This window comes from Camelus bactrianus, chromosome 1 (assembly GCF_048773025.1).
Source record: "Camelus bactrianus isolate YW-2024 breed Bactrian camel chromosome 1, ASM4877302v1, whole genome shotgun sequence".
Classification (NCBI taxonomy): Eukaryota; Metazoa; Chordata; class Mammalia; order Artiodactyla; family Camelidae; genus Camelus; species Camelus bactrianus.
In genome coordinates, this window is record NC_133539.1 from 58,339,829 (window position 1) to 58,355,917 (window position 16,089).

Consider the following 16,089-nt stretch of genomic DNA (forward strand, 5'->3'; position numbering starts at 1 on the left):
AACAGAACATCAGATTCTGAGCCTGAAGGAAGTTTCCTCCAACACCCAGAGAGCCCACTGCCAACCCAGGGGGTACCCTGGGTCCTTCTGCCTCCTTCCCCAGCTTCCACCCCGCCTGCTGCTGCAGAGGGCCAAGGGGAGCACTGAGAGTGGGGCAGAAATTGGAGGTTAGAAAGCAGAAGAGACTTGGGGTGAAGGCGGTGCTGGATGACAAAGAGAGAGGGTGAGCCCACACCACGACAGGAGTCTGCAGAGGGATTTTCCACTGGCCAAGGGGCCCAGGCTGCTGACGGCTAAAGGGATACACAAAGGAGTCAAGGGGCTGCCCCTGTTGGTGTCTCCAGGATAGAATCTTTCTAATCTCTTGAAGCTTCAGGGAAATTCCCCTATATTTTCACTGAGTTCAATAGACCATGTCAGGCCCCAGAGAGAGAAGCAGTTATATGAGAGACCTTACAAAGAAGAGTGGGGCTTCCCCACCCAGAAAACAGTGCTCTCCTTGCTCTGGCAACCCATGACCTCATATAATGGAGGTGATACTTGGGGTTTCAGGGGGTGACAGCCTTGCTGGACCCCAGTACGCATACTCGGGCCCACTCGGCTATATTTCTACTTCATTTGTTCAAAGACAGTTTGTTTAAATTGTACAATGTACATGTGCTCATATTTTCACCTGGGATCAACGGTTTGATTTGGGGGTGTTTCACATGCAAATACATCAAACTAGATATCATGGGACTAAATACAATACATGTGCCAAGGTAGTCCCAGCAACCTGAGGTTTTGAGATTCTGCTCACTGGCTGACATTTGGGCCAAATCTGCTGCCAGCAAATTCAGCCAGTCAGGACTCAGGAAAGCCCACTCCCAAGTGTATTTCCCTCAGCTCTCAGAAACGGGTATGAAACTCTAGAAGCACTGACATGGCACTTTACAAGCAGTATAGATTAAATAATAAAAAAAGAACTGGCCATGACTAGTGATTAATAATATTAATGATGATGATGATAATAATAATAATAAGACTCTATTCATCAAAAATAAATGTCTGCCAGTACAAAGAATGGATAAGAACAGAAAATTTGATTTACATAAGATAAAAACAGAAGATTCTGTAGATGAAGAAGATGTGAGAGAGAGAGATATACACACATAGTGGAATATTACTCAGCCCTCAGCCATAAAAAAGAATGAAATAATGCCATTTGCAGCAACATGGATGGACCCAGAGATTATCATACTCAATGAAGTAAGTCAAAGAATGACAAATACCATATGATATCAGTTAAATGTGGAATCTAAAATATGACACAGATGAACTTATTTACAAAACAGAAACAGACTCACAGACATGGAAAACAAACTCACGGTCAGCAAAGAGGAAAGAGGGTGGGGGAGGGATATATTAGGAGTTTGGGATTAACAGATACTAACTACTATATATAAAATAGATAAACAACAAGGTCCTACCGTATAGCACAGGGAACTATATTCAATATCCTATAATAAACCATGATGGAAGAGAATATGAAAAAGAACATATGTATATATGTATAACTGAATCACTGTGCTGTACACCAGAAACTAACACTACATTGTAAGTCAACTATTCAATTTAAAAACAGCAGAAGACTCGGGAGGGATGCAGTCTGCCTTGTGCTACTTCTTTCAGCTAGGGCCGAACCAGCTCTAGAACAGTCGTCCCCAATTCTGACTGCAAATTAGAATCTCCCGGGGACCTTTTGAAACGCTAAAGCAAACAAAACGCCCGTCTATTGCTGGGCCTTCTGGACTGGACGCCCAGGCACTGGAGCATTTGAAACACTCCTCAGGTGATTCTAATGAATGGCATTAGAACTGCCTCTCCAGGGCCACTTTTGTCATCAGAGTTCCCAAGCCAAGGGATGAAGTGCTTGTCTTTCCAATCCATGACAGGATAAGAAAAGAGCAAAGAGAAACACGGAGTCGATGCTGGCCACAGCATCCCCACCTGCTTCAGGCTCCCTCACCATCTCAGCCTCTCCTGCTCTCAGTTCTCCCAAAGAAAGAGAAGAGCAGATTCTCGGCAGACAATCCTGCTCTGCTCTGCCCTGCCCTGCCCTGCCCTGCCTTGCCCCGGCCTCTGGCTGCCTGAGGGGGCCAGGGAGACCTCCCTGGCGCCAGTGCCCAAGCTCTCTTCTTGTCCACATTCACTGCATTCAGCCAAAGGTCACTCTAAAGCTTACAGAGCAGAGAACATTCTTAAGAAAATTAAAGCTCCAAGCAGAGGAGAAGTGTGTTTCTGACTGTAGAAATGGGTGGCAGTTTAAAGTTTCTTTCATAGAAGCAGCCATCAGGCTGATAATATATCACCATGTCTTTTTTACTGCAATGTTTCAAGCAGCCATTATGAAAGGGAACAGTTTCATTCGATGGGCTCCGAGGCAGGACAGAGATGGATGGTGGAATTAGCAAGCAAGTGGATTCTGGAACCATATAGCAACAGTTTCACAATTGGAGCTGTCCAGGGTGGTGCTTGGGAGCAAGTGGCCATTATTTAAGATGGCAGTGGAGGGGGTGCCCAGACCCCCTGTCAGGGAGGAAGGTTGGGAGGAGCTGGTGTAGAAGGGCCCCTTCCCTCCAGGGCACATGAAAGGCAGCCTGGAAGGAAGAAGGGGGCGGTTCTTCACGCATAAGCACCTGCTCTGTAGAGCCAGTCAGCTGTTCCTTCCCTCTGCTCCTCCTCCTGTGAGCCCTGGTCTCTCTCTGGCCAGGCCAGGGTCCTGCTTGTGCCCCACAGGGCTGAGGTTTGCCTGAGTGAAGGGAGGGGCCTGGAGACAAGCCATGGTTTCCGGGAAGAGGAGGGGGCCTGAAGGACTCTGCTTACCCACCCTCAGCTTCCTGCCAGCTTTGGAAGAAATAAGGAGAAAAGTAGGAAATGTCGATCCTGGTCCCCAGTAAAACCCTGTGACAACCCGCCTCACAACAGCACAATTTCTGCTATAGTGTGATGGGCAGTGGGTCCCAGACTCCCAGAGTACACAGCTTGGTGGCAGCATGGGCTTACTCTGGTCATTTTATAAACTTTGCAATAAAGAGACCTCACATTTTACATGTTTTGAACCACCTATAGCTTTATGGCAGGGTTCCCACTGTGCACATCAAGAGCTCTTATCCCAAACTCAGGAAACCAAATAGAATGAAAAAAAAAGTATCAGACTCCAAACTGACCTTTGTCTACCTTGCTGTTCCACCTAGCCACGCTACGGCAATCTCCCTGTCTCCCCTGCAGCGCCATGTGACTAAGGAAATGTCCCGGCTTCATCCTTTCTCATTCCACTGCAGACCCCATTACTTCATATCTGGCCTAAAGCCACCCCAGCTCACGCTGGCCAACCATCTGCCCCGCAACAATGCCACTCGCTGTCTGATTGATCTTTGTAAAACACCTATTCATACGGCTTGTCACTCCATTCCCTGGCTCAAAGACCACTTCAGTGCCCCAAGTCACAGGATTCAAGTCAAAATCCTCCCTTGGCATTCTCAGCTGGCCTCAATCCACTTTCCATCCCATTCCCCACTCCTCTCCTGCACGAACCTCCTTTCAGGCCAAAAAAAAAAAAAAAAAAAAAATCAATCAACCGAAAGATTAGTCACGTGTGGAAGGCCATTTTGTGCCTGGGGCTGGGCATAGCCCCTGATGGAATATAAAAAATACTGGTATAGTAGGTTTGCCTTCAAGGATTTACAACCTGTTAAAGAACAATGTACATGCGAAAAGTTTAATAACGACCCAGGAGTTAAAGAAGAACACAAGATATGAGGGAAATGTGATTCACTGCCAAGAAGTGCTGTCTGTATTCAGTGTCACAGAGTCTGAGACTCTAGAGAGCCCAGGAGGCTGGAGGGTTCCTAAATGCATTTGTGGAGATAAAAAAGGAATAAGGACATTAGATATCACTGACGACTCGCTGGAATAGGTACTTCATGAAATTACTCCCAATCCTTAACTCCTCTGCCAAAATTAAAGATCACCTGCTCCATCACAATTTCCCCCTATTTTCCAGGTGAGAAAGCTGATGCTCAAGGTTAAGTAACCTGCTCAAGATCACAGAGTGAGTGGATGGTGGAGCTGAGATGGAGCCCAGGTGTGCCCAATCCCACCACATGAGTCCCTCCCATTTAACCCCCGCTGTCTCTCCCCACACATCAGATTCAGGCCAAGGTTTTTCTCCCCAACCAGACATCTAGAGCTCTGAGGGAAATGAGAGTGTTTCAGGCCTCTTTCGTCTTGCCTCCCTCCTCTTATGCCGGCAACCCTGCAAAGTGCTCTGACCATGGGAGGGCTTAGCAAATATTTGGTGTTTTGCTGATGGAGCCCTGAGCTGGGGCTGAGGGGAGCTTGGGTGTCTCCCAGCTGCCCACCCTACCCCCTCCCCACTGTCACACCCTACCCCCTCCCCGCTGTCACACCCTATGCCCTCCCCGCTGTCACACTCTACCCACTCCCCGCTGTCACACCCTGACCTTCCAGCCTCCCCCATCTCTCCAGGCCTCTGCTCAGCTCCCAGCACACTTTACTGGGGCTGGAGAATAATGCTTGGCAGTAGGGATGCCATTTGTCTCCCTAGTCTCAAGGACAGATGGGCACATCCAGGAGGTCCCTGTGTTGCAAAGACCACAGGAGCCCACCTGGCTGTGGCTACACCAGCTAAAGGCAGCTTTTGATTATCTCTGAAGTGAGGGGGTGCAGTTCAGGGTAGCCTCACATGGTTAGGAGTCTGAGATACCTTTCCATTTGGCTTTGGGATAGGCTTTTGTTTCTAGCTTAAATGCTAGTGTCACTGTTGCCAAATTTGTGAATCCATTTGAAGCTAAGGTGTGGAGAACTGATTACAGAAGCAGCTGGGACACGAATGTTGTGTCTCCACCTTGTTCCTCACCTCCACCCCACCCAGGCCAGGTCTCTCTGCCTCTTCCAAGTTGGGAGGTTAGAGGAACAAACTTGGGAGCTGGCTCCAAGTGAGACAGTCTGGGACCTGGGACCCTTTACCTGAAGTTGGGGCAATTATGAACATTAAGATACGAAAAGGCCACAAACCAACTGCCATTTCTGAGGTGTCAGGATCAAAAGGAGGGCACTGGGAGCAAAAGCAGGATACTGTGCGTGATCCCAGCACACAGCGCCACCAAGGGGGTGGGCTGACCACTGAAGCTACACCTTCTATCCAACACTCGGACACACCCCTGTCATCAGCCCCTTTTAGGACCCAAGCAGCTCCTCTCCCAGAGTGAGCAAGGGCAACTGTTACTTGTTTTTGCTGCTTCTTGCTGCAGCACGAGCCCCAATAAAGCCTTGCCTGGAATTCTCTTCTGGTGTCTTATCAATTTCTATTGATTAAAGAGTCCAAGGGTCCAGTCTATAATAAAAGCATCTTCCACCTGTCCTCACATCTGGAGAATAAGTGCTGTGGTTTCAAAGTTAAAGACCACTCTCTGAACTGAAGGGACTGAGAGTAAATCAAGTGGACTAGAGATGGCCACAGGCCGGAACTGTGGGCATAACAACAAGGATGACAACAGCCACCACCGTTTGCTCAACACATACTTCCTTCCCCCAGGGAAGTGATTAGTGGTTTTGGCAGATTATCCTAATTATCCTTCACAAAAACCTTGCAGAGATTTCACGAGGAGGAAGCCAGAGTTCAGAGAGGTTAAGTGACTTGTCCAAAGGCATGCAACTGGAGACGGCTCCAGGATGCCACCCGAGGTCGACCTCTCCAAAGCTCCACCTTCTGAGCTCGACTGCGAAGGCTATTGCGATTGCGGGGTATCTGGGTGGGGAGGCCCGCCCGCCGTCCAGGGTGCCCACTCACCCCTGGCTGCGGTAGGCGGCGCACCTCTCCAGAGGGACCCGCAGCACGCCATCGCTCATCCCCACGAAGAGCGCGCGGGCGCTGTGCAGGATGCGCAGGCTGTGCAGCGGCTCCCGACGCCCGGGGGGCAGCACGTGCAGCTCCTCCAGGTAGCAGCCACGGAGGCTGCGGCTTGTGGTGGACAGCGCCTTCAGGATGGTGCCCGACTCTGGAGGGGCCAAATGAGGGTGTCCTTGAAGGCCCCGCAACCTTGCAGTCCAGCCCCCACCCCTCAAACTCCTCCCACTCGAAGAACAGGCACGGTGGGCTCACCGGTGCCAATGTAGAGCACGTGGTAGAGCGTGTCCTTGGCCTGCACAAGGTCCACCACGAGGTGTGAGAAGCGCACACTGTCTTGGGTGACACAAGGCTCGGGTGTCACGGGCTGCACGGCCTCACTCATCAGGAACAGGCGCTGCGCATCCTGCAGGCTGCGCTCCGTCAGGTTCTCGTTGGGGCCCACCTCGGGCAGGGTGCCGCACTGCGGCGGGGAGTCAGGTCATGCGTGCCCAGCCACCTGGCTGCCGCCATCCGCTATCCCCTCCTTCCTTCCGCAACCCACACTCTGATTCTCCAATCCCTGCTCCCCACGCCAACCAAGCATCCCTGCAGGATGCGCTTCACCCTCTTCCATGGAGATGGCTCTTCTTTGGGAACTAGGGGGAAATGAGGCTAGAAAGATGGGGAAGGAGACCTGCCAGGGGTGGGGAAGAGGACAGGAAGATGAAAGGGGGGCTGGATTATCTAAAAATGGGTCGTTTGAGTGTGGATAACAAGTGTTTGATTTCATGCTGTTGCTGTAGGTGCCCCTCCTCCATGTTGGGCCAAGCCCCACCTTCCCTCTCCTGTGTCCCTCTCAGCTCAAGGTTCTTACACCTTCTAAACCAAAGCTAGAAGGCAACTACCATTTACTAAACATTCTACTACATTCTAGACACTGTGCCAGGTGCATATCAACCCTCGAGCTATCTATGAGGTCGACAGTATTATCCTGATGTGCCAGATAAGGATAAAGGGACTCAAGGAAGTTGAGTGACTTGCCCAAGGTCGCACATAGAGAGGGCTAGATCTGGGTCAGGACTGTAGGACTGAAAAGCCTGAGGTCTTTCCCAGAGCCATACCGCCCCCTGAGCAGGAAGTTGGATGGACATGAAAGTCAGCCATCAGTAGCTTTCTTTGCCCCATGACTCTTCCCCTTCTCTGTCACACACTGGGGATGCTCACACCACCATGGCTGGACTCTTGGCACTCAGAGACCAGGATAAAGTCATGCTGGGTAGACTGCAAGCAAATTCCAGCTAAAATCCCCAAATTCTGGTCAGACAGCTTGTGAGGGCTCTCCTGGTCCCCTACACTGAGTAGAGCTGAGGTCCCACCTCCCTGCCTCTCTGAAGGTGAGGGGTCACATTAGAGATGGTTCAGAGCAGGCTCCCTTGCTCTGCATCTCACCCACTTTCTCTTTCTCACTTCACAATCTTGGGGTTACCACCCTCATAGGGAACCATCTCAGACCCCACAGATGGGCATAGATCAGCAGGGACATGTTTGGTGTTTGCATTAAGCAGTTGGGAATCAACTTGTGGCTGGTAGCCTGGGGGAAAGTGGTAAGGAGAGGGGAAGAGGAGGAGAAGCTGTACCTGGAAATCGGGGATGGGGTTGGCGATGGGGAGCCAGGCAGCCCTGGGGTTCTCCTGGTAGCGAAACGGGCCATTGAAAGCCTGAGAGATGGCACTGAGGTTGAAGGCGCAGACAGCAGATGCGGCAATGCTGTTTCTGAAAGGCAAGAGATGACGGGGTGCTGCCTTCCTAGGAAGCCCCGGCTTCCTCCCCGTAAATCCCACAGCTGGCTGTAAAGTCACCGCCTGGTACAGCTCCAAGGCTTATTAGGCACCTAGGATGAGTCTGGTGACTTCTGCACCACAGGAGCATTACAGAAGGAGGAGACATGGTCCCCACATTCTGGAGACCCTCTGGGAAAGAAAGACCCACTGATGAGAAGCACTGCACTGGTGGACCCTTCTGTGCTACTTCCTCATCCCCTTCCTTCATCCAGTGGGAGGGTCAAGTAAAGTCAGTGGTTTCCAAACATTTTAGTCCATGGCCACTGTAAGAAATATATTTCATATTACAACTCAGTATGACATACACATACATGCACCATACACGTTTGCAATGAATTTTCATGAATCAGTACTTACCCTTACTAAATACATTATATTCTGGTATTTTTATTTCAGTTGATTCTGTTTGATTTATTTTATTTAAAAAGAAAAAAACCAACAACCTGGTTACCAAACCGGTGATCACTTCTGTAGCCCAATACCCAGAGCCAGATGATCCCTCTGATTCCTTTCCATCACTGAGTCAGACACGTGTATGAGTCTGATGTGAACAGTTCAGAGAAAGGACACCATTACACCAAATGTTTCCAGGCCTGTTCTCAGCACTTAGTACCTCTCCCTGTTGTGTGCACTTCACTCCCCCTCTGCCTGGTCTCAGCCCCCACCGTCTCCTCCAGGAGTGTCCCCACAGCCTGTCCAATCTCCTCTAATCCATTCTCCACACAGCAGCTGGAGGGAGCACTGTAAAATGCACATCCAAGCTAGTCCCTGTCCTGCTTGAAACCCTTCAATGACTTCCTCTGACTCTTAGGATAAAGATCAAAATCCTTAAAGTAGTCTACAAGGCCCTTCCCCGGACATAATCCTCCCATGCCCGCCCTTCAGCCAACTCTCCTGTCTTTCGCCTCCTCACCTGCCAGGTTCCTGCTACTTGAGTCTCAGTTCCCCAGACATTTCCTCCCACCCCAAAGCTTTGTACATGCTGTTCCCTTGGGTTGGAATGTTCCTCTCCCCTAGTTAATTCTCAGCCCTCCTATAGACGTTACTTCCTCCAGGAATCCTTCCCTGATCATCATCCCTCCATACTGACAGAAGCTTCCCTACACACTGCCCTTTCCCTTTGTAGCATGTATCACAGTTGAAACTGAGCATTTTGTAACCATCTTCTTAAAAACATAAGCTCCTTATGGACAGAGTCAAGTCTGCTCGTGCTCACTAGTGTGTCCTCAAAGCCCCTGACCTCTACCACGACAAGCACCTCGTATGGAGAAGGTACATAGTACATAAATGATTTGCAGTCTACACTAATGTCCTTTTCCCCTGGTGCCTCTCCAGTGACTCCTGCCCTTTGCTCACAGCTACCCACCGTCTGCTGCTGATGGAGGGTTGGTCACTAAGTCCCGGCTATCTGCTCCTGGCCTGTGTGGGCTGTGCTGCAGGTCTGTCCCCTGCTTAGATGGCTTCTCTGTCCCTGCTTCCCAGCTTTACTCTCCTCCGTGTCCACCCCCTCAGGCCGTGCTCCCTGTAGCTAGCCTGGCCCTCATCCAGTGCCTGCTAGCTGGGGTGCAAGGTGAGAAAGCACCACACCATGGCTCATATGTTTCTGATGTCCTCACAAGGGGCCCCGCACAGCATCCTGTACAACAAACGCATTCCTTGGTCTCTGCTGCCCATTCAACATCCCCCATACAAAAATCACCTGAATGGTCAATCATTACATGGGAGGAGGCAGTGGAAGGAGGGTCTCATGATCTCCATGGGGGTTACCCTTCCCTACACCTAGGAAACAAAAGAGGTTCTAATTCCCAGCCTGTGTTTTCCAGTGCAGTTAGGATGGCCAGAAGACTCTGCTGGTTAGATTTAGCAGGATCATAGAACACTGAAGTTGGAAGGGTAAAGAATGCCCTCTGAGCCTCCCCGATGGGCAGCTGTCAGACCGCCTGGGGCTGCCATCCCCCGCCCTCATCAAAGGCAGCCTCCTTCACTTTCATCACCAGCAAGTCTTCCTTCCTGGAGCCACAATCCAGCTCCTTTTACTTTCTTCCTATCTGGCCTCGGCCTGCCCTTCACAGCAACTCAGAATGAGTGCTTACCTCTCCAGAGGCAGCAAGTCACCAAATCCCAGTGCAGAATGCATGGCAGTCCCCATTTTACAGAAAGAGAAACAGAGGCTCAGAGAGGGACTTGCCCAAGGCCACCAGGCTGCGAAGGCAGGTCAGAGCCCTTCCATGATATCAAGGGAAGGGTGAGGACAGGGACTCACACGTTGGTGGTGAAGACCCCGTAGATGAGGTCCTGCTCGGGCAGGTGAAAGGCACTTTGCAGCTCGTTGTAGTAGAAGGGGACCTCGCCCGGGCGGGAGCAGTTGAGCCGGGCCTTCATGAATGTGGTCCAAGTGTCCTCCAGTAGGAAGCGGCCCCCCACGTCATTCTTGCACACGCGGGCCACCCGAGAGTACACAGTGCGCCCACAGTCATGCTCCACCGCGTTCTCCCGCAGGAAGAAGTATGCAAACAGCCCAATATCATAGGCTGCTACGAAGTTTGGCTCTGGGGGCAGAAGAGGAACAACGGGTGGGTCAGGACAGGAGGGAGGAAGAGGGCAGCGTTGGGAGAACTCGACTACCTCCGTTTCCTCAGGTGAGCATCCTGACACCCCCCTGCCAGCTTGGTGACCTGGGGGCTCTATGTAAGTACAACACAAAGTGCAGTTATATTAAGAGTTAACACGTGTGACTGAGCAGTCACTGTGCACCAGACACTATTATAAGTACTTTATATGGATTAGCCCATTTGATCCTCTCAACAACCAATGAGGTAAGTACAATGATTGCCCCCATATTACAGGTGAGAACACTGTGGCACAGACAGGTCAAGTACTTGCCAGACGGCTTGTTAGTGGAGAAGCAGGGATTTAATTCCCAAGGTCAGGAAACTCATATAGCCCTCCCCCAATCTCTTCTTTCCCATAACCTTTCCTCTTCATCAGTTCCTAACTCTCTCCCTTCATAGCCTGCCCTCCATCTGCTTGAGGTCCTCAGGACCTCTGTGATTTCACCTGGAGTCCATCTCTGACATGTTGTGGTTCTTGGGCAAGCATCTGACTCCCTTGGGGCCCTTTCAGAGGTTGGGCAGGAAGGAGGACTTATGGGGCCCAGGGTGGGCTGGCTGGGTCCAAACCAGGGGAGCCCCCTGGGGCCGGGCCTCCTTACCGTTGAGCCACTTGGAGTTATACTGGGCAGTCCGAAGTGGTGGCCCACTGCCCAGGCTGCGGTAGATGGCAGGGTCCCGACCTGAGAAGTCGATGACCGTAGCCGCGTAGAGCTCCCCATGGGAGGAGATGACAGCCGTGGAGTTGTGGCGTGGGTCGTAGGGGCAGCGGGCCACACCGTTGATCTTCTCCATGGTCCGGCTGAGGTTCCCCACCTGAGGACAATGGGGAGATGGAGTGCTTTCCCCTGAGACCCTGGGGCTACCTGTTCTTCCCACCCCAGAGTTTTGTTTCCTCCTGGGCCCATGGGCTCCCTGGGCCTCTTCCTGCTTCCACCTCCTCCTCACTGCCCACCCTTAGTGCCTCTGAGGGAGCAGCCACCGTGGAGAGGGAGGTTGTGTCAAGAGCTCCTTCTTCCTTGGGCCCCTGCCCCTAGTCAGGACCCTCCATGGTGAGGCTGACTCATAAAACACTGGAGGCCTACTTAAATTTGAATTCTCATGAACAATGAATCATTTTTTTTTTTTAGTATAAGTATAGCCCACATCTTACATGGGACATACATTTCCTAATATACCATTTGTTGTTTATCTGAAATTCAAATCTAACTGGGCATCTTTTTTTTTGTTTTGGTTCTTGTGTTGAATTGGCAACCCTATGACAAGGCTATGTGCCGGGGCGAGAGAACCCCTTGGTGCCCCCACCTGTCTGCTGGAGCACACTGGGGAAAAGGCGTTGGTCCCACACATGAACACTTTCCGGCCAGTGATGATCAGGACTCGCACGTAGTTCTGACACTCCTCCTGAAGTAAGAAAGGGGAAGTAATAGCAGTACCAGCTCTCCAGGTGCGGTGCTGGGTGTCTTTCCCTCATGCCGCTGCACTGCAAATATCCGACAGCACTCTTCTCTGCCCCAGATGCACCCAAGTCTGAAGAAGAGGTTGCATCTGTGGACACCTCCTCCCCCACACCTCCCTCCCAGGCTGTCTCCCTGCCTCACTGCCCACTCAGATGCTCAGGCTGCATCCTCACCTGCACTGGGAGCCTCCAGCTCACCCAGGCTGGCGGCCTGGAGCCCACACGATGCCCTTCCATCCCCACAGCTACAAGTCTCCTGCTGGCTCCAAGCCACGCAGGCCCCTGGCTACCAAGGCCACGTACCTCGGTCTTCCCTTTGCTTTGGCAGGAGCGGCGCGTGTCCTCGTTGGAGGCCCACTCTGTGGCCTGTGGGAGGAGCACACAGATGTCACATGGCTGTGCCACTCACAGCCAGAGCAGGAGAGGACAGGGAGCTGGGAAGGGGCTGGCCATGGCCTGCAGAGTAAGGTTTCTCTCACAAAAGCCACATGGACCCAGCAAGGCTGCCAGACCTTCTGACCCAGAGACATGCCCTCAGCCCAAAACCCTCACACTTGCTTGTGTCAGGGGGAGGCCTGGAGTAACAGCTTTTCATCTTCCTCATGTGGCTCTGGCCAGGGATCTCCCCAGGCCTCTGTCCCCAGGTCAGCTGGGGAGATTTGAGTGGCCAAGGAGGACTTTCAATCCCACCCCAGGCCCTGAGTGGGAAGCGGGCAGTGTGCCTCCAGATGTGTCTCAAATGAACCGGAAGCAGGAAGGGAGGAAAGGCTAAATTTGCAAACCTTAGATACAGGAGATCAATTTCACTTTCCCACTACAACCCTGGAAAGTGGTTTTGAGTGGTTTTTTTCCCTCCCTTAGCAGATGAAGAAACTGATGAGTTCTGTATGACTCGCTGCAGGTGTGTGGTAAAGCAGAGATTGGAACCCACATTCCTGATTCAAAGGCTAGGTGTGTTTTTTTCTCTTTATTCCACTGTCTTAAGGACCCAGGACTTCCCCTTTCTCACTTGCCCCCCTCCCCCCACCTCTGTGCCATCTGCTTCCTTATTTCCCTGTAGCATCACTCATGCTCTATCTTGGGGTCATGTTTTGGGCATGCAGCTTCCACTCAGGGACCCAGAGGACATTACCTGTTCTCAAGTGCCTATGGCATTAGGAGAGGGCTAACCCCACCCAGGAAACCCCTCTCCCTCTTCATCTATTCTGCCTATACTTTCCAAGAGCCCACCCAGCCTGCGAAGAGCAGTGGGGGGAGGAGTCATACCCTTCACATCCAGGCAGCGTCAGCCCTGGAGGGTGGCTCATTATATATTTCTGGGTCACATGTATAAACATGAACTGCCTACCTGTCCTGGGAGAGGGAGCCCTAAGCAAGCTGCTCCTCCATCCAAATGGGCAAATGGGGGCAGAACCCCACCTACTTTTAAAATCTAACAAATCTCCTTCTAGGTGTGCGGTCACTACCTGCAGAGCTCCAGGGGCCAGGGTGTGGGAGGAGAGGAGGTGCCAGGAGAGGGAGAGGCCAGGCCGCTCTCTACTGTCCAGGCTGCAGCCCACCCTCAGCCCCAGGACCTGCCTGGTAGGGCAGAGGGAGAGCTGACTTCTGCAGATTCTGGATTCAGGAGCTGGGTGGCGATTTTGGTCATGCCTCCATCAGACCGATGGCCAGGCTGGGCTCATCCTGGTATTCCAGGCCTGGAGCTCAGGCCTCTGCTCTCAGACCTTGGAAGAGGGCAAATGACCCCTGGCATCTGGCCCTCGAGCCATGGGGTTCATCTGAACAGGAACAATGGAGCCATTGTCATGCTCAGCACCCCATCAGCTCCCAGACTGATGTGAGAGGAAAGAGGGGTATAAAGAAGCAAACTCAGGTCCTCTGGGGGCAGAAAAGGGCAATGACCCACAAACACTGCAGATACGTGGGCCTGAAGCTCTGGACAGTGGGCGGCTGCGAGGGGACTGTGTGGACAGAGACTTTGCTGGGGCCATGGGGTCCCTGAGCACAGGGGTACTTTGAAGGGGTCAGCCTTACCTCTAAAGGGGTGGGAATCCCATTGTGGGGGAGGATGGGGGACAGGTGTGTACAATCAAAAGGAGTTAAAATCACACAATGCTGAACATTGAGACAGGTACTTGGCACACCTTTCTCTCTAATCCTTACCAGAGCCAGTGAGACATGTGGCCTTTTGCTCATTTTACAGGTGAGGAAAATGAAGCTCAGAGAGGCTGCGCAATTTTCCCAAGGTCACAAAGCTAGTAAGCAACAAATCCAAGATGCAAACCCAGACAACTGACACCAGAGCCAAGCTCTGTTACATCCTACAGCCTCTTACAGTGAGTAGATTTCTCAAACCAAAAGTTAGAACATATGGCCTGAAAATGTGTATTTATAATGATAACAGAACAGACTTGTTTGAGTCATTTATTTATTTTTTATTTTAAAAATTATTTTTACCAAAGTAATGATGCACAGAGTTGAAAAAGTTAAAGCGTATGAAAAAAATTTAAAGAAACCCCAGCAACTGACTCCTCCCACACCCCAACTCCATTTCTCAAGACCTACTTTAAACTCTTTTAGCTTTTTTTTGTACATGTTTTTAAAAATCCATTTTCTCAAAAATATGTATCAGTCTCAGACTTCATCTTCTGACTTCTGTTACGGAGGTGAAAGCTTTTTCTACTTACCCATCCCCTATTTTCCCCCACCTCAAAGCACTTCCCCTCTCCCTGTCCTCACATTATAATTATGTAATATTAATTATTTAATACTGTACATTAAAATCAATACCAGTATTTACACCATTGTGAATATGAAAAAATTGTTCACTGCTGGGAGAAGGGTGGGAAGGGACAGACTGGGAGTTTGAAATTTGTAGATACTGACAGGTATATATAGAATAGATAAACAAGATTATACTGTACAGCACAGGGAAATATATACAAGATCTTGTGGTAGCTCACGGTGAAAAACAATGTGACAATGAATATATGTATGTTCACGTATAACTGAAAATTGTGCTCTACACTGGAAATTGACACAACATTGTAAACTGACTATAACTCAATAAAATAAAATTTAAAAAAATTGTTCACTGCTATCAACCAGTACCCCAGATTTCTCTGAATGTAAGACATCATCAATTGTAATACGAACCACTAAGAGAATATGTTGCCAAACTCCTTTATTACTTAAATTTTTAATGTAAGCTTATTGCAAGTGCTCGTACTTAGAAATACATTTTAATCATATATCAACCTTGTGCATACAACAAAGAAAGATGTAAGCAAATTAAGTATTCTTAAACCTTCTTTGAATTCAGAGGTCATCTCTTCTGAATTACTTAGAAAAGTTGTCAATGCTCCTTTTTCGTTGTTGTTTTCTTTGCTTATTTTAGACAATCATTTTTTGGAACCACCCAGGATGTCAGTGATGCAGAGATTCTTCAGGAGTATTTCACTCTGGTTTCCAGAATTTTCTTCCAAGTTATTGACCCCATTCTGCAGGTTGGATGCTGGCACTTTCTTGAGCTTACCAGAAGGTATCCACAGAAGTTTTTCTGAAAAACTAGGGTTCATATTCTCTCTTCATATGATCCTAAAATGGTTTGTGGACTGAAATGTCAATGGGTTGCTATCATCAAGTCAGAAGACAGACTATGGTCCTGCCAACGGTAACTGTAGGATGCCTTTGACAGAAAGATGTGGCCTGATTTCAGACTCAGTAAATGGAAAAATATGTGCATCTGAGAACTAATGAATTGTGCCTATTCTGATAAATTTTCCTTTCGTAACCAACTTTTTGTTTTTCTTGGACTGAATAATTGTCTCGATTTTCTTCATTGGCTTGTTTTGCAATGTACTTATCACTCACTTTTCCCAAATGCCTAACAGTTCCCTTCAATATCATTTGCTAACTGTACACACAAATGGTTCCAATAACCAATTAGTTCCCATCCTCTTCCTCCTGCCCCATCCTCCAGCCTCCTGCCCGAGTATGGACTAGTTGTTCTTGAGGCCTCCTGTTTGGCTGTTAACCTGGGACTTACCTCCTCTCCTCTCCTGTTTGCTGAATCCCACGCTTCCCTCTTTCTTGAATTACTTGCTTATTCTGGTAGAACACATCTCCAGTATCTTCCTATGAAAAGGAACATGGTAGATCAATTTTTAAAAATTCTTGCATGTCTGATTCATTCTATCTTCATACTTGGTTGATCATTTTGATATAGAATTCTATATTGAAAATAATTTTCACTTGGAATTTTAAAGGCATTTATTCCTCCATTGT

The 16,089-nt window shown here is 49.8% G+C and overlaps 1 protein-coding gene across 2 annotated transcripts in view; it reads right to left on the bottom strand.

The window, feature by feature from the left end:
• The window catches only part of SEMA5B (semaphorin 5B), a 128,027-nt gene that overhangs the window by 17,124 nt on the left and 94,814 nt on the right, over positions 1–16,089 (bottom strand). For both annotated transcript variants that reach the window (XR_012507256.1, XM_010970909.3), the window contains exons 5-11: positions 12,106–12,168; positions 11,649–11,747; positions 10,946–11,159; positions 9,998–10,283; positions 7,531–7,666; positions 6,167–6,374; positions 5,855–6,062 (exon numbers count right to left, since the gene is read on the bottom strand). Coding sequence is in view for 1 of the 2 variants with exons in the window: in XM_010970909.3 (XP_010969211.2) it covers positions 5,855–6,062; positions 6,167–6,374; positions 7,531–7,666; positions 9,998–10,283; positions 10,946–11,159; positions 11,649–11,747; positions 12,106–12,168 (1,214 nt within the window). In the remaining variant the exon portion in view is untranslated. The remainder of the gene's footprint in view (positions 1–5,854; positions 6,063–6,166; positions 6,375–7,530; positions 7,667–9,997; positions 10,284–10,945; positions 11,160–11,648; positions 11,748–12,105; positions 12,169–16,089) is intronic.